An 18,685-nucleotide genomic window follows, 5' to 3' on the forward strand; every position below is an offset into this window, starting at 1 on the left:
TAGTCATGACTTCATTATAAAATTTTAAACTGTGTTAACACATCACTTCAAAATATATGAATCAAAATGGAAAAATTACAAAGACCAACAGAACTACAAAATATACTCTAAAATAGTTGGAAAATTTTATTACACATCTTTATAACTGATAAATGAAACACTAAGAAAAATAAGGGTATATAAAATTTGAACAGCACAAATAACGTTTGTCCTAATGAATATATCTGCACATTTGTGTTCAACAACTTTAAAATTCTCTTTCTTTTAAAGTCTTATGGGATATTTATGGAATTGACCATGTGCTAACCCTCAAAACTACCCCCAAGAAAATAAAAGGATTAAGTCATCTTTAAAAAAAAAATAAAACAACTGGTCATTTTTACAGATCACATTATCTGACCACAATGCAATTAAATCATTTAAAAATATAACAAGTTTGAAAAACACTGTATGTTTGAGAATTAAAAATAAATAAATAAACAACTTGGTTACAGGAGAAAGTGAAAATTAGAAGATATTTAATTAGAAAATATTTAAAAGTAAATGAAACTATGGATTAAAACTTGTGGAATGTACGGGGCGCCTGGGTGGCGCAGTCGGTTAAGCGTCCGACTTCAGCCAGGTCACGATCTCGCGGTCCGTGAGTTCTAGCCCCGCGTCAGGCTCTGGGCTGATGGCTCGGAGCCTGGAGCCTGTTTCCGATTCTGTGTCTCCCTCTCTCTCTGCCCCTCCCCCGTTCATGCTCTGTCTCTCTCTGTCCCCAAAATAAATAAAACGTTGAAAAAAAAAATTAAAAAAAAAAAAAAAAACTTGTGGAATGTAACTAAAGCAACATTTAGAGGAAAAGTTACAGCCTAAAATATTTAAGTCAGATAAGGGAAGCATTATTGAGCTATGCATTTAACAAGTTAAAAGGAGGACTGCAGCATAAATTCAAAGTTGAAAGAAATAAAGATAGCAGCAATAAACACAGTAAAGAGGCTCCAGGCAAAAATCAACCCTGCAAAGGTTAACCTCTGGCAAAATTGAACCAAAAAAAACCAAATGTTAAGAGGGAGAGCAAGAACACACATATAAAGAAATTAATGTGGATATTGGAAACATGGATATTACAAAATACTAAATGTCAATGCATTTGAAAGTTCGTATGAAATAACTAAGTTCTAAATTAAAATTACCAAAATAACCCTAAAAAAATTAAAGTTCCAAAGAATTTTTTTGTTTTCAGTTTTTCACTTCAATTCTAGGTAATTAACATATAGTGTAAGATTGGTTTCCGGTATAGAATTCAGTGATTCATCACTTACATACAACACCCGGTGCTCATTACAAGTGCCCTCCTTAATATCCATCATCCATTTAGCTTATCCCCTGCCCATCTCCTTTCATCAACCCTCAGTCTGTTCTCTATAGTTCAGTCTCTTATTGTTTGCTTCCCTCTCTCTCTCTTTTTCCCTTCCCCTATGTACATCTGTTTTAAAACCCCAAAGAATTTTTAACTCAAACTGGCATAGTATTTCATTTTTTAAAGATTTTATTTTTAATTTTTTTTCTTCTAAGTATAATTTATTGTCAAGTTAGCTAACATGTAGTGTATACAGTGTGCTCTTGGTTTCAGAAGTAGATTCCCATGATTCATTGCTTACATACGACACCCAGTGCTCATCCCAACAAGTGCCCTCCTCAATGCTCATCACCCATTTTTGCCCCCTCAACCCGTCATCAACCCTGTTTGGTCTCTGTATTTAAGAGTGTCTTATGGTTTGCCTCCCTCTCTGTTTGAAACTATTGTTTTCCCCTTCCCTTCCTCCATGGTCTTCTTTTGTTTCTCAAATTCCCCATATGAGTGAAAACATATGTCATCTTTCTCTGACTTATTTCACTTAGCGTAATACCCTCCAGTTCCATCTACACTGTTGCAAATGGCAAGATTTCATTCTTTCTCATCACCAAGTAGTATTCCACTGTATATATAAATCACATCTTCTTTATCCATTTATCAGTTCACGGACATTTGTGCTCTTTCTATAATTTGGCTATTGTTGATAGTGCTGCTGTAAACATTGGGGTACATATGCCCCTATGAATCAGCACTCCTGGTGTAGTATTTTAAAATCTAGGCCTAAATGTTTTATGGGCATATCTGTGAGACATACCAAAAGTAAAGTAGTCATCTTTTTTTTTTTTTTAAGTTTATTTATTTTGAAAAAGAGAGAGAGCATGACCAGGAGAGGGGCATAGAGAGAGCGAGAAAGAGAATCCTAAGCAGGCTCTGTGCTAACAGCACAGAGAGCAACATGGGGCTTAATCCCACAAACCGTGAGATCATGACCTGATCCGAAATCAAGAGTCAGACACTTAACCAGCTGAGCCACCCAGGATTCCCAGTAAATTGGACATCTTACGGACTCTTTGTAGATAATTAAAAATGAGGGAATGCTCATTTTATGAAGCTCGTTAACTGTGCTGTTCAAGGCATATATTTTCCATATATATATATATATATATATATATATACATATATATATTTTAGTTATGATAAAACATTACATTTACCATCTTAACTCTTTTTAAGTGTACAGTTTAGTAGTGTTCAGTATATTCATTGTTTTGCAACAGCTCTGTAGAACTTTATCATGAAGCACTGAAATTCTATATCCATTAAAAACCAATTACACCTTCATCCTCCCACCAGCCCTTGGTAAATACCTTTCTACTTTTGTGATTTTGACTACTTTAGATACTTCATATGGTGGAATTATACAGTATTTGTCCTTTTATGACTGGCTAACTTTCCTTAGCATAATGTCCTCAAGGCTTATCTATGTTGTAGCATGTGACAGGATCTCCCATTTTTAAGACTGCGTAATATTCCACTGTATGTATGTTCCATATTTTCTTTATCCAGTCATCTGTCAATTGCCGTTTGGATTACCTCTACCTCTTGGGTATTTTGAATAATGCTATGAACACAGGTATGCAAATATCTCTTTGAGATTCTGCTTTCCATTCTTTTGGATATATAGACAGAAGTGGGATTGCTGGGTCATATGGTAATTCTGTTTTAAAGTTTTTGAGTAGTTTCTGGCATTTTCCATAATGGCTGTACTATTTTACATTCCCATCAACAATGTCTAAGGTCCAACTTCTCCACATCCTTGCCAACATTTATTTTCTCTTTTAATAGTAGCCATCCTGATGGATGTGAGGTGGTATCTCATTATGGATTTGATAGCATTTCCTTAATGACTAATGATGTTGAACATGTTTTCATGTGCTTCTTGGCAATTTGCATATCTTCATTAGAGAAATGTCTATTCAAGTCCTTTGCCCATTTTTAAATTGGGTTGTCTTCTGTTATTGATTTATAGAAGTTCCTTATATATTTTAGATATTAACCACTTATCAAATATATGATTTGCAAATATTTTCCCTAATTCCATAGGTTGCCTTTTCACTATATTGTTTCTTTCGACACAAAGTTTTAAAGTTTAGTGAAGTCCTATTTATCTTTTTTTTATTTTGTTGCTTGTGTTTTTGGTATCATATGCAAGAAATCATTGCCCAATCCAATGTTCTTAAGTTTTCCCCCTGTATTTTCTTCTAAGAGTTTAATAGTTTTAGGTCTTACATTTATGTCTTTAATCAAATTTGAGTTAATTTTGTATATGGTATAAAGTAACTTCATTCTTTTGTATGTGGAATCCAGTTTTCCTAACACCCTTTGTTGAAGACAGTACTTTCCCAATTGTGTAGTCTTGACATATGTGTTGGGAATCACTTGGTCATAAACACAAGGGTTTATTTCTGAGCTCTCTATTCTGTTCCATTGGCCTATATTTCTGTCTTTATTTCAGAACCTATTTTAATTGCTGTTGCTTTGTAGCATGTTTTGAAATCTGGGAATATGAGGCTTCCAACTTTTTTCTTTTTCAAGATTTTTTTGGTTATTTTAGGTCCCTTGAGATTCCATATGAATTTTAGAATTTTTTTTTTCTATTTCTGCAAGAATTGTCTTTGGTATTTTGATAGCAATTGCATTGAATCTGTAGATATTTTTGGATAGTGTGGACATTTTAGCAATATTGTTTTTCAATCCAATTTCAATTGGATTGAAATTGGATAGTAAATAGGTTTTTTAAATTTTCTTTTTGAATTGGTCATTATTGGTGTACAGGAATGCAATTGATTTTTGTATCATCAACTTTGCTGAATTTGTTTATTAGCTCTAATAGGTGTGTGTGTGTGTGTGTGTGTGTGTGTGTGTGTGTGCATATAATCTTTAGTTTTCTACAAATAATAGCATGTCATGTGCAAACAGAGATCATTTTAATTTTCTTCTTTTCCAATTCTTTTTTTTTTTTTTTTGCCTTTTATTTCTTTTTCTTATCTGATTGCTCTGACTAGAAGTGCCAATACTATATTGAATAGAAGTATGGTGAGAGTGGGCATCCCTGGCTTATTTCTGATCATATAGCAAAATATTTCAGTGTTTCCCCTATTGAATACAATGTTAGCTGTGGGCTTTTAATATATGGCTCTTTTTATGTCGAGGTAGTTTCCTTCTGTCCCTGGTTTGTTCATTATTTTAATCATGAAGGGTGTTGAGTTTTGTCATCTTAAAAACTTATGCTAATACATGAGAATGAATGAATATACCTATATTAATAACATCCAACTCAAGACATTAGAATAGTAATTAACCTAAAGAAACTAAAATAAAGAATGAAAGGAGATATTAATGAAATAGATATAGGAACATTGTGGAACAAAGCACTAAATTCATCTGATTTTTTTTGAAAATGACAATAAAATGTAAAAAGTCATTAGCTAACTGAATAAAAAATACAAACACATAAAAGTGAGATTTCAGGGGCGCCTGGGTGGCTCAGTCGGTTAAGCGTCCGACTTCAGCTCAGGTCATGATCTCGCGGTCCGTGAGTTCGAGCCCCACGTCAGGCTCTGTGCTGACCGCTCAGAGCCTGGAGCCTGTTTCAGATTCTGTGTCTCCCTCTCTCTCTGCCCCTCCCCTGTTCATGCCCTGTCTCTCTCTGTCTCAAAAATAAATAAATGTTAAAAACATTTTTTTTTCTTAAAATGAGATTTCAGAATAAACAGAGCAAGGAATTTAGAATTAGGACAAATCTGCCTCCATTCTATGAAGATAAATTTGGAAATGTGGATGAAATGCTTAATTTTCTAAGAAAATTAAAATTTCCAAAACTGGTCCTCCAAAGTACAGAAAATATAAACAGACCAGTTACCATAGAAGGAATAAAATTATTAAAGGGCTACCATCGCCCAACACCTGATAGGTCCAATAGAAGAATTTCGCTACGTTTTCAAGGAAAAGGAATGTGCAGTGCTATTGCAACCTCTCTATAACAAGAAAAAGAGAAAAAGCTTTGATATTAATTTTATGAAGTGAGTATGGTTTTGATACATATCAGTAGTGCCTAGTGGTTAAGCATACAAGTTCCAGCCACACTCTCAGTCAGTCACTAAACCTTTGTGTCAGAGATTTAACTGTCCACCAAAATTCAACTTTCCTTTCCATAGAATATAGTTGTAACTAGACTAGGATTCCTGCTTAAGAATTTTATCAGCCCTCTTTCAGCTAGACTGTTTTCCAACCATGGGATGTGACTAGAAGTGATGTTTGCCATTTCAAGGCCAACACTTTAAGCAGTTGTACCCTCCTTGTGCAAGGCAGAATAATGTCCTGTCACAATCCTAATCCCTGGAACCTGCAAAGTTACACGGTAAGGGGAAATTAAATTGCTAATCCTTTGACCTTAAATAAGATTATCTTGGATAAGTTGGATAACTGGCAGGCCCAGTGTAATCACAGGGTCCTTAACAGAAGAAGGAGGCAGAAAATCAGTGTCAGAGAGATGTATTGTGAGAAAGACTCAAATGGCCATTGCTGGTGCTAAAGATAGAAGGGATTCAGGAGTCAAGGAATGTAGGTAACCTCTAGAAGTTGGAAAAAGCAAAGAAAGAGATTCTCCCCAGGGCGCCTGGGTGGCTCAGTTGGTTGAGCATCTGACTTCAGCTCAGATCAGGCTCTCATGGCTGGTGGGTTTGAGCCCCGCATTGGGCTCTGTGCTGACGGCTCAGAACCTGGAGCCTGCTTCAGATTCTGTCTTCCCTCTCTGCTCCTCCCCTGCTCGCATTCTGTCTCTCTCTCTGTCAAAAATAAACAAATACTAAAAAAGTTGAAAAAAAGAAACAGACTCTTCCTTAAAGCCTCCAAAAGGAATATAGCCCTGCCAACACCTTGATTTCAGCCCAGTGAGATTCATTTCTGACCTGTGCCCCCAGATTTGTAAGAGATTAAATTTGTATTGATTTAAGCCACGAAGTTTGTGGTAATTTATTTAGTTAGCTAGTTAGTTTAATATGAAATTTATTGTCAAATTGGTTTCCATACAACACCCAGTGCTCATCCCAACAGGTGCCCTCCTCAATGCCCATCACCCACCCTCCCCTGCCTCCCACCCCCCATCAACCCTCAGTTTGTTCTCAGTTTTTAAGAGTCTCTTATGGTTTGGCTCCCTCCCTCTCTTTTTTTTTTCTCCCCCTCACCCATGGTCTTCTGTTAAGTTTCTCAGGATCCACATAAGAGTGAAAACCTACAGAGAAAGACAGATACCATATGTGGTAATTTATTAAAGCAGCTGTAGGAAATTAAAATTCTCCTCCACTCTCCTTTTCCTCTTTTGCTAGTAGGATGCATTTGGCAGTGAAACCCTGGGTGATGGTTGAGCCAAGATGGAAGGATTGTGGGCCCCTGAGTCACCAAGTAAAGCAGTCACCTAACAACACACACTTTGAACTCTTATGTGAGAAATAATCCTCTTCTGTATTTTAAAGATGACAATTATTACAACTGTTTACCCTATCCCAATGAGTACAACTCTGCACCTCAGTTTTCTTGTAAAAAGAGAGAGAGAGAGAGAGAGAGAGAGAGAGAGAACACCAATAGTAGCTATCTCAAATAGTTATTGTGAAAAGTAAATGTTACTGTGTCTACAGTGTTTAGAATAATTCCTGACACACAATAAATGTGATATAAATGTTGTCATTAAGATTGCACAACACATGCACACATACACAAAATTTATAGTATCTCTTGAATATCGATGCAGCATTCTAAAAGATTGGCTAACTGGTAGATAGAATCCAGTAATACACTGAAAGAATAATAGCTATGGCCCAGGAGTGGTTTATTTCAAAAATGTAAAAAAGTGAAATATTAGTAAATTTGTTAACGTCATTCACAATTAGCAATGAGTAGAAACTAGTTCCTTTCTGGCTCATAAATTAGTGAAAATTTTTATGTCTTTTTTGGGGGAAGGTCATTATTTTTTCATAATCACTGTGGAATTCATTCAGTGCTCCAACAACAATGAAACACTATAGATTGTGAAAACTAGCTCAGATGTTAAAATTCTGTTTTTGTTTTTGTTTTTCCTCTATCAAGAGTTCAGAGGATGTGTCAAATTGTAGCTGCCTAATTCTGTTATGGATGTTTTTTTCTAGCATCAGGGCCCTGAGCATATGTATTAATGCAATTAGTGTAAGACTAGAAATATGGTATATAAATTAACATACTTCTTTTACATATCATGCTAAAATTAACCACAAATAGAAATACTGTCTCCATTAATATTTATTTAGTAGCATTATACACAGGTGCTTTGAACATGTGCCACCAAATAGAGGAGTTATTGATTCTTTGATACCAAAATATTTTTAAAAAATAATTTGATGTTGTAATGGAGTGAAGATCATGTTTGTGAAAGAAATAGCGCAGTCCAGAATTTCTACCTTTGGAATGTTAAAGGATAAAATGCTCTCTGGGGAGAGAGAGTGCATCCTTGGTGTATACTTCTTGCTGACATTGGTTTTGTTGATATGCTTTCCTGAGTTTTAGGCCTGGGAGGAGACTTTGGTCTGCTGAAATATTCTGCAATGGGCATTTTCATCTTATTTCTTCTTATAAAAAATGGAGGCCTGTGTTCAGCCTCTGAAATAGAAAAAGTCTAAATAAGGCCAAAATTGAGACATAAATATAGCTTCTGCCGTGTTTTAGTAGCAAATGACATAACAACAACAACAAAAAAAACTATATGAAGTTTAGGCCAATCAAATATACCCAATATTCATAAAAGAAACCAGTCTCATCTTTCTTACTACCTGCTCTTTTTTAATGAGTAATATTTTCTATAACATGCAGGATATGTTCTATCCTCTTAAAATCAAACATTGTTTTGGTAGGAATTAATTAGAATTAGTGATCTGTAGAGGTGATAGGTAAGAATGGGAAGAGTGGGAGGAAGGAAAAGGATCTATGGTTTTGAAAGACAAAAAAGAAAATAGATAAGCAGATTAAAACAAGTCAATTGTATTCGTAAGAGCTTCCCAAGACCTATATGGTCAAACCCAAGCCAGAATAAGGATTTGGGGAAATGCTGACTATCACCCCTGGAGACAAGTATGATTGGGGCTTCTATACAAAAGCTTTCCAAATATCTAGATAGGGTAAAATATATTTGGGGCCAACACATAAGACGTAAAGCTGAGTAATAGAAACCATCACTGTCATGATTTTGTGATCTTAGGGTGAGGAGTTTGGTAGGAATCAGATATAATAGACCATCCTTGGCATGTCAGTATAAGGGAGTATTTTCTAACTTCTAAGTTTTATTTCTTATTGCCTGTTAACACATGGGCCCTCTTTGGTGTTAACCCTAACAAAAGGCGCTGGGGTTTAGAGTGACCTCAAAGAACTCTGATTACCATATCATTCTTGGTATAAGGGAAACTTGTAGATATAACAGGACAGACTTTTGTTTGAGACTTATAGACATCCTCCTCCTGGTCTTTGCTCTATAGTCATTGTTGCTACACTTGTTTTAAGTTAGGAGCTGCCAAACCCACAGGGATGTTTCAGTTGGGCTATTCTGAACTGAAGTAGGACATTCTACAACTCTTGATTCTTGTTGGTCCAAACTGTAGGGTGTGGCTGGGACAGAGAACTACTCCTCTCTATTGTTTTTCAGCTGTCTCATAAAGCATCTGCTTGTGGCTGATTGCTATTTTACTGTTTTCTACGGTTGACTTGGTTTCTAGTTAAAATCACTTAGCTTCACAGTTAACCTATGAAGAAGCAAAACCCTGAGATCACTGTCCTTTTGTTAGGTCAGTGCAGGGCCTCTCCTGGATTGGCCAGACCAAACCTATGTATCCTGCTGTCTTGTTTCTTAGAGTGTCTGTCCCTGATGAGGCACTTTGCCTTTCAAAACAAAGTTAAGTTTATGTCAAATTTATCTCAATGAGAAATTCAGCACACACTGTCCCTTAAGAGTAATTGGAAATCATTATGGTATTACACTGCTTTTAAAACCATAGGTCCCTGTCCTTGTCTGTGTCCCTAAATAGTTAGGTAGATACTTATTGGTTTCTCTATACCAACTGAGTATCACAAACTGTACTTAACCTTTTGGTACTTCCTTATTTCCTTCAGATCCTTGACTTGACACTCTAAATCAAATGGAGAAATAGAAAATGAAATTCACAGATACAAACAAGTATTTTCTATAGACTGCACTATGATCAGTAAGCTAAGTATATATGTATCTTAAATATTTTATCCCAATTCTTTGTTTTTCAATGTAGACAGTATTAAAGGTACTTTCCAATGAGAAATTCTTCTGACTTTGAGTCATATCTAAACAGTACATCATATATTATTCACTAAGGTAGAAAGACTGATCCTATTTCCCAGTTTCCAACTTTATGGAAACTTTAAAGTGGAGACAACTTGCAATACAGAACTTTCCTCTGTCTCAAACGTTTTTAAAGTGACTTGGGTTTTGAATATTTATTTTTTCTCAGTTTAAGTTTTACCCAACTTTTAATTTTAAAGTAACAAGACTTTCTCTCCCGACTTAAATAACATCTTACCACATTCTTTCACCATGGTATTACACATATATATGTATTTTCTTCTGTCATTGAAATTATAAGGTTTAAGAAAAATTTCTACTAAAATAATTTACAGTTGCTGCAGTAGTTATTTTTCCCTCTAGCAGCCTCCAGGAGTGTGCCAGAGAAATTAATTGAAGCAATTTATTTTAATCTAGCATTGTTCTACACACACACACAAAAAGTGATACTTGTGTGATATGCATTCAACAAAATATACAATAATAATACAATTTCTGTTTTCTTTATTGCTTCCATTTTTAGGGCAAATAAAAAAAACTACATTTTCTTAGATGTCTGGGTGGCTAAAATAGGATTTAGAATAATTCTCATATTACATTTATGAAAATGAAAGAAAATAAATACACATGGTGGTCCCCTGCTGAATAAAGAGGAGACTTAAAACATCAGAATGTTTAGTGTTTTGAAAGGTAACAAAAAGAAAGCTGAAAATCTTTCTGTACCATATCTACTTAGCCATTATATCTAATTACCTGGTTGGTTGCTGTCTTTCCCTCGATTTGGTCAGTACTTTAGATTTTGCAGGTGAATTTGGGGGCGATTTAACTTTGGGTGGCTTCCTACTCTCTGTTGCTAGTTCTGCTGAGATGTTTCTTCGTTGAGTCAACAAATTTATCTCAGCCATTTCAGCATGAATCAAAGCTGAGATCCACTCTTTTTCTGATTTAAAGAACAGGGGTGGGCATAAAGGTTATAATTATCATGTTGACTAGAAACACAGGATTGGTTCTTTTATCCAGCACTCTAGTGTGAAAGGCTGGTATGGTAATCCGTTTTCCAAGTAGGCATTTATTCATGAGTCAAGGTTTCTGCAGAAAAATTGGTTCACATCAACCTGATTTCTATTGACCTGTGATACTATAGAGTGCCCCGAGCTGTTAGCTCACTGAGGCACTTGTCCCTGAATGGCAGTGGAATTCTTTTTAAATATTGAGTACAAAGCCCAGCCTTTCAGGCTGCTGCCAAATAAAAGAAAGCATATCTACACAAAATAATAAGTACAATATAATCTCATTAATTACAGACTAATAGTTAAGTAGTAAATAGTTATAAGATGTCTATAAAGATATTTACAAAGTAGTCACTGAAATGATGTCTGTGATGATTTTATTCATTATTATTCTTCCTTTCTCATATTTTTTTTCTGGTTCATTTGGGTTTTTCCCCTCAACAATAAGTACTTAATTACTTGTGTATATTTTTAAGTTACATTCTTAAAAAGAAAAAATAATCATCAAAGACTCCTTGCCCCCAAATACTTCTTAATTGCTTGCCAAGTAGTCTTGAGTTCCTGGGTAAAGTACTATTGCCAAAATTCTCCCCATTTAAGAATATTAGTCTATCTCTAACACATCCATATTTCCTAACTTTTATTGGTGCAGAGTCTCAAAAAGTAGCCCCCAGACCAGCATTATCAGCAGCTAGGAACTTGTTAGAAATGCAAATTCTCAGGCCCTGCCCACCTCAGAAGTTTTGCCTCAATCTGATGACGAGCTAGGTTTGAGGGAAGCCACTCTATGCTATTTATGGCTGGCCCACATGGGACTGGTATATGTTTTCATGGAACAGGCCACACAGGCCCAAAAGGAGGCTGAGAGATGACTGAGTTGATGATTTGGGTGGGGAACTGGCAGAGCTGTTAGAATCTAGAACTTGGAAGGCTGTGCAATAGCCACCCATACCAGAGAAAGGAAACAGGCTCTGTGTTCACGGTTCACGGTAGGCCAGAAAATATACTCAGGGAGACACCTCGGTGTATGGACTTAGGAGAAGAAGCACAAGCCAGCCCTCGACACACGTGTTTCACACCACCCAAAGCAGTTTAGTGTGGGGCATACCAAATTTGGGGTCACTGAGTGACCAGTTGCATACAGTCAGTTATAGAGGACTACAGAGACTCTGATACCGAAGTACTAGGGAAATAATATTGCAACATTATCTTTGCAAATCCATGGTAGAAAACTTCATATATTGGCGCATTCACACTTTCTGACAATAAACTAAGCCCAGTGTTTGCAAATGCTTATTTTAATCTCACCTTTTGTGCTGGCATGAACCAGCCACTGTAGAACTTCCGCCAGGGAATCAGTACGTAAAACGTTACAGAGCTTTGCCAGAATCTGACAGAGAATATTAGAATTACAGAGTGAGCAAATAAATGGTGTGTTACAAGATTTCCTTTACTGTCTCCACAATCTTATCGCCCAAATGTCACTCTGTACCCACTGCTCAATTAAATCAATTGGGATTTTAGCCTGGGAACCAGATTTCAAAGAGAAAACAAACAAAAAATCAATACAAGTAATAGTTTGGGTTAGATAATACCCAAACTATTTGTTTTGTCTGCTCAGTATCCACATCTTCCGGAGGGGCAATTCACTTTCCTTCTTTTTGGGGAATGGATCCTTTCCCACTGCACCATGGGGTTCTAATTGGGATTTTCCAGTCACACAACTGTATCCCTGCTGTACCGTGGTGGGTGAATCTAGCTGGAGTCATTTTTCCTCAGTTCCCTAAACACAGTGGCTGGTCCAATGGGCTAGGAATATAATTCACTTTTGGCAGTCAGTATCCTTCCTTGACGTGTGTGTGTGTGTGTGTGTGTGTGTGTGTGTGTTTTAAATTCAGAGCTAGGGTCTGATATGTGGAAGATAGAAGAGATAAATATATGAAATAATTCTAATAAAAATGGACTATAATAAGCATTAAAGTACAAAACTTTAAGCACAACTAATGATGTTTCCAGTTTGATTCTAAATTGTGTCTGTTCTTAGAATTTAGACATATCTGAAATTCAGTCCTATGTATCCAGCTGCCTACCAAATGTATCCACCTAGATATACTATAGATACTTTGAACCCAAATTATCTAAAACTAAACCCATCTTCTTCTTTCTAAAACCTGCTCCACACTTGGTTCCTCCTGGTTCCCTTACCTCGATGGACAGCTCTGGCATACACTGAATATATGTCCAAGCCAGACCCTGAGATTCATCCTGGATGACTCCCTTGCACATAAAGTATGCTGCCAGACAACAAGTTCAGTAAATTCTTTCTTCTAAATATTTCTCAAATCTCTCCATTTCTTTTTATCTCCACACCCTTGGCCCAGTCTAAACTATCATCGATTCTCGCTTGAGCTTCTGCAACATCCTTTTCCCTAGCGTGCCTGAAATCTTTCCTTTTTTAAAAATTTATTATTGAAGTATAGTTGACATACAACATGGTGTACAACATAGTGATTTGACAGTTCTATACGTTACTCGATGCTCACCAAATTAATGTAGGCACCATGCAACATTATTATAATATTGTTGGCTACAATCCCTATGCTGTACTTTTTATCTCCATGACTTATTTATTTTATAACTGGAAGTTTGTATTTCTTAATCGTCTTCACCTATTTTGCCCATCCTCTTACCCACTTACCCCCTGGCAACTACTAGTTCTCTGTATTTCAGAGTCTGTTTGGGGGCACCTGGGTGGCTCAGTCAGTTGAGCGTCCGACTTCAGCTCAGGTCATGATCTCACGGTTCCTGAGTTTGAGCCCCGAGTCGGGCTCTGTGCTGACAGCTCAGAGCCTGGAGACTGACTCAGATTCTGTGTTTCCCCCTCCCTCTGCCCCTCCCCCACTCACACTCCGTCTGTCTCTCTCTCTTAAAAGTAAATAAACATTAAAACATTTTTAACCAAAAAAGAGTCTGTTTTGTTCATTTGTTTTGTTATTCATATTCCATATGTAAGTGAAATCATATGGTATTTTCTTTCTTTGTCTGATTTATTCACTTAGCATAATACCCTCTGGGTCCATCCATGTTGTCACAAATGGCACAATCTCACACTTTTTTATGATGAAACAACAGTCCATTGTATATATGTATATGTATGTACATATAAGATATGGTGTGTATGTATGTATATATGTATCTTCTTCATCCATTTATCTATCAATGGACACTGGAGTGGCTTCCATATCTTTGCTATGGTGAATAATGCTGCAATGAACATAGGGGGGCGTACATCTTTTTGAATTACTGTTTTCATTTTCTTTGGGTAGTGGAATTACTGGATCATATGGTATTTCCAATTTTTAATTTTTTGAGGAAACTCCATACTGTTCTTCACAGTAGCTGCACCAATTTGCATTCCCACTAACAGTGTACAGGCATTCTCTTTTCTCCACATCCTCACCAACACTTGTTATTATTGCCTTTTTGATACCAGCCATTCTGACAGGTGTGAGGTGATATCTTTGTGGTTTTGATTTGCGTTTCACTGATGATGAGTGATACTGAGCACATTTCCATGTGTCTATTGGCCATCTTTGGAGAAATGTCAATTCAGATCCTCTGACATTTTTTTAAATGTTTATTTATTTTTGAGAAAGAGAGAGAGAGAGAGAGAGAGTAGGGGAGGGGCAGAGAGAGAGGGAGACAGAATCTGAAGCAGGCTCCAGGCTCTGAGCTGTCAGCACAGAGCCCGATGGGGGAGCTCGAACTCATGAATGTGAGATCATGACCTGAGCTGAAGTCGGATGCTTAAGCAACTGAGCCACCCAGGCACCTCCCTCTGCACATTGTTTTAATAATATATTTTTACCAAATATGTGCCTGACACATTTACATAATACTTTTTCTCCAACATTTTTAAGCCATGTGCTCTTTGGTTTTTTGTTCATTTGTTTTTAATGTTTATTTATTTCTGAGAGAGAGGGAAAGAGAAAGTGGGGGAAGGACAGACACACACACACACACACACACACACACACACACAGAGAGAGAGAGAGAGAGAGAGAGAGAATATCACAAGCAGGCTTCACATGGAGCCTGACATGGGGCTCGATCTCACAACTGTGAGATCTTGACCTGAGCCAAAATCAAGAGTTGGACGATTAACAGGTGCCCCTCCTCTGTCAGTTTTGTAATTGCATTGTTTGGCTTTTTGATGTTGAGTTGTATATAACCCTTTATTGGATATATCATTTGCAAATATATTTTCCCATGCATTAGGTTGCCTTTTTGTTTTGTGGATGGTTTCCATTGCTGTGCAAAAGCTTTTTATTTTGGTGTAGCCCCAGTAGTTTATTTTTGCTTTTGTCTTTTGTTTTTGTCCTCCTTCCATGAGGAGACATATCCATAAATATATTGCTAAAGCCAATGTCCAAGAGATTACGGCCTATGCTTCCTTTTAGGAGTTTTATTATTTCAGGTCTCACATTTTGGTTTTTAATCCATTTTGAGTATATGTTTGTCTGTGGTGTAAGAAAGTGGCCCCGTTTCTCTGTTTTTCATGTTGTTATCCAGTTTTCCCCATACAATTTGTTGAAGAGACTGTCTTATCCCCATTGTATATTCTTGCCTCCTTGGTCATAGCTTAACGGGCCATATAAGCATGGGTTTATTTCTGGGCTCTCTATCCTGTACCATTGATCTATGTATCTAATTCTGTGCCAGAACCATACTGTTTTGATTACCATAGCTATGTGATATGTCTTGAAATCTGGGATTGTGTTATACCTCCAGATTAGTTATTTCCCAACATTGCTTTGACTATGCAGGGTCTTTTGTGGTTCCATAAAATTCTAGTATTATTTGTTCTAGTTCTGTGAAGAATGTTTTTGGTATTTTGATAAGGATTGCAATGAATCTGTAGATTGCTTTAGGTACTATCGACATTTTTAGCAATATTAATTCTTCCAATCCATGAGCATAGAATATCTTTCTATTGTTTTTGTCAGTTTCTTTCATCAGTGTCTTATAGTTTCAGAGTATAGCTCTTTCACCTCCTTGGTTAAATTTATCCCTAGGTATTTTATTATTTTTGGTGCAATTATAAATGGGATTGATTTCTTAATTTCTTTTTCTGATACCTTGTATTAGAAGGTGATTTTTATATGTTAATTTTGTATGCTGTGACTCTACTGAATTCATTGATTAGTTCTAATAGTTTTTTGGTGGAGTGTTTAAGGGTATATAGTATCATGCCATCTGCAACTAGTGGAACTTTTACTTTTTCCTTACCAATCTGGATGTGTTTTATTTCACTTCTTGCTGATTGCTGCCACTAGGACTTCCAGCACTATGTTGAGTAAAAGTGGTGAGAGTGGCCATCCTTGTCTTATTCTTGATCTTAGAGGAAAAGTTTCAGTTTTTCACCATTGAGTATTTTGTTAGCTGTGGGTTTTTCATATGTGGCCTTTATTACATTGGGGTATGTTCCCCAATGTAGTTTTGTTGAGAGTTTTTAATCACAGATTGATGCTGTATTTTGTCAAAACCTTTTTCTGAATCTATTGAGATGATCATATGGTTTTTATCCTTACTCTTGTTAATGTAATATATTGCATTGATTTGCAAATATTGAACAACCTTTGCATCTATAGACTAAATCCCACTTGATCATAGTGAATGGTCCTTTTGATGTGTTGTTGAATTTGGTTTGCTAATATTTTGTTGAGGAATTTTACATATGTGTTCATCAAAGATATTGCCTGTAATTTTGTTTTTGTTTTTGTTTTGTTTTGTTTTGTTTTGTTTTTGTAGTGCCTTTGTCTGATTTTGGCATCAGGGTAATGCTGGCCTCATAAAATGAATTTGGAAATTTTCCTCCCTATTTTATTTTTTGGAATAGTTTAAGAAGAAAAGGTATTAACTCTTCTTTAAATGTTTGGTAGAATTAATCTGTGAAGCCATCTGGTCTTGGACTTTCATTTGTGGGGAGATTTTTTTATTACGGATTCAATTTTGTTAGTAGTAATCAGTCTGTTCAAATTTTCTATTTTGCTTCCTGGTTCAGTTTCGAAAGATTGTATGTTTCTAGGAATTTATCCATTTCTTCTACATTATCAAATTTGTTGGCATATAAATTTTCACAGTATTCTCATATAATTTTTTGTATTTCTGTGGTGTCAGTTGTTATTTCTTCTCTTTCATTTCTGATTTCACTTATTTGAATCCTTTCTCTTTTTTTCTTGATGAGTCTGGCTAAAGGTTTATCAACTAAAATATTTCTTGAAGTATTATTAATTCAACAGATATTTGTGTTTGTTATTGATCTAGATGCTGGAGATACAGAATTGAAATTAAAGGGCAGAAAAATCCACTGCCCTATATTGAACTTTGTTATATTATTAAGATTTTTGTCCTCAATAATGCAATATACTAGAAGAGAGTATAAATTTGCTCCTAATTTCACAATAAATCAATGGCCATGGCAAAAAAAGAAAAAAAGCCCTATGGTATTCCCTAGGCCACTCTGCCTCTAATGGGTTTTTCATCAATATGGTGATCGCACATTGCTCCCAGCTTCTTCTAATTTATAGATCTCTCAGTGATCAACTTTGAGAGAATATAATTCTCCTTTCAGTGAGAGGAAGTAGAATATGTACTTTACGGAATCCTCCTGATTTCTTTTCATTGAGTTTTTTTTCGATGGTACCTAATATATTGGTGGGTGAATTTGGTCTGCTAAATCCTGATTTTAGGATTTGAGGTTATAGATCTAGAGTAGCCCCTACTGAGGGCTAGAGTACCCTACTCTCTTTTCAGGTGTGACTTTCTGGGGTTTCAGTTGAGTTCCTGGTGTGTTCAGTAAGGTCTCTCCACTCTGCCAGACCAGAACACCAGCGTCTCTAAGCAATGTCCTACTTCCCACTAGCTCTCTTCTTCCAGGTCTCAGAATATCATCCTGTGCATATGTAACTTATACTGAACTAAAGACTTGTGGAACCCTATACAGATTTCTGGAGCTCATTCTCTCCACAGATTCCTCCTCTTTAGTATCTTATTTGTAAATTCCAGCCACTTCAGAATGCCCAAGCTCTAAACTCTTTTTTCTCTACCTAGTGAAGCTGTTACTTCTGTTATTGTTCTGTTTAGGCTTCCCCCTCTCTGTGCCATGATTAGGAGTAAGCCCAGGCTGAAATCTAGGTTGAAAGTGGAGATCTTCTCAATGGTTTCCCTTCTTTCTATCAACCATCATAAATCTACACTGTCTGTTGCCTAATGCTTGAAAATAGTTTGTTCATGTATTTTTCCCGGTTATATAGTTGTTTACAGCAGGAAGCTAAGTCTTGGAATTAACCTAACATTTTGGAAGCACAGTACCTCCCTTGCAATTTTGCCTCCCCCTTCCAAATTAATTCTGCATATTGTATCTAGAGTGACTTTTCTAAAGTCCAATCTGACCTTTTAATTCTTATACTTACAAAGTAATTTCAGTATAACTCAGTGTTTAAAATTTTACTCTACCTTCCCATAGTACTTCAGATGAATCTGAACATTTCAATATGGCTTATAATATCTTTTATTTCTGGTCTCTGCATAAGTCTCCAACCTCATCTCTTGCAGCTTTCTCCCTGCACTCTGCATCGGCCATATTGTTTTTAATTCCTTGAATAAACAGTGCTCTCACCTCTTAGCCTTTAGATATGAAGGTCTTTCGTCTGAGAATGATCTCTTCCATACTTCTATTCATCTTCTAATTATGTCTTAAACATTCTTTACGTTTCTTTCCCCTTGAAGACTCTCTCAGCTCCAAAATCTCCTCCTATATGTTCTTAACAACACCTGCACAATCTCTCTCACAACCTATGTGAGTGAAGGAATGAGCTATATCCCCAAACTCTAGTATTTTGTCATTGATATTAGATATTTGTAAAGTAAATGAATGTG

The 18,685-nt window shown here is 36.2% G+C and overlaps 1 protein-coding gene across 1 annotated transcript in view; it reads right to left on the minus strand.

The window, feature by feature from the left end:
- Window positions 1-7,657: 7,657 nt before the first annotated feature.
- The window catches only part of CB1H4orf17 (chromosome B1 C4orf17 homolog), a 35,979-nt gene continuing 24,951 nt past the window's right edge, over window positions 7,658-18,685 (minus strand). Inside the window, exons 6-9 of the mRNA XM_043571842.1 lie at window positions 12,053-12,134; window positions 10,488-10,674; window positions 9,506-9,549; window positions 7,658-8,032 (exon numbers count right to left, since the gene is read on the minus strand). Of these exons, the coding sequence (XP_043427777.1) occupies window positions 7,830-8,032; window positions 9,506-9,549; window positions 10,488-10,674; window positions 12,053-12,134 (516 nt within the window). The 3' untranslated portion in view covers window positions 7,658-7,829. The remainder of the gene's footprint in view (window positions 8,033-9,505; window positions 9,550-10,487; window positions 10,675-12,052; window positions 12,135-18,685) is intronic.

The sequence above is a fragment of the Prionailurus bengalensis genome, chromosome B1, assembly GCF_016509475.1.
Source record: "Prionailurus bengalensis isolate Pbe53 chromosome B1, Fcat_Pben_1.1_paternal_pri, whole genome shotgun sequence".
Taxonomy (NCBI): Eukaryota; Metazoa; Chordata; class Mammalia; order Carnivora; family Felidae; genus Prionailurus; species Prionailurus bengalensis.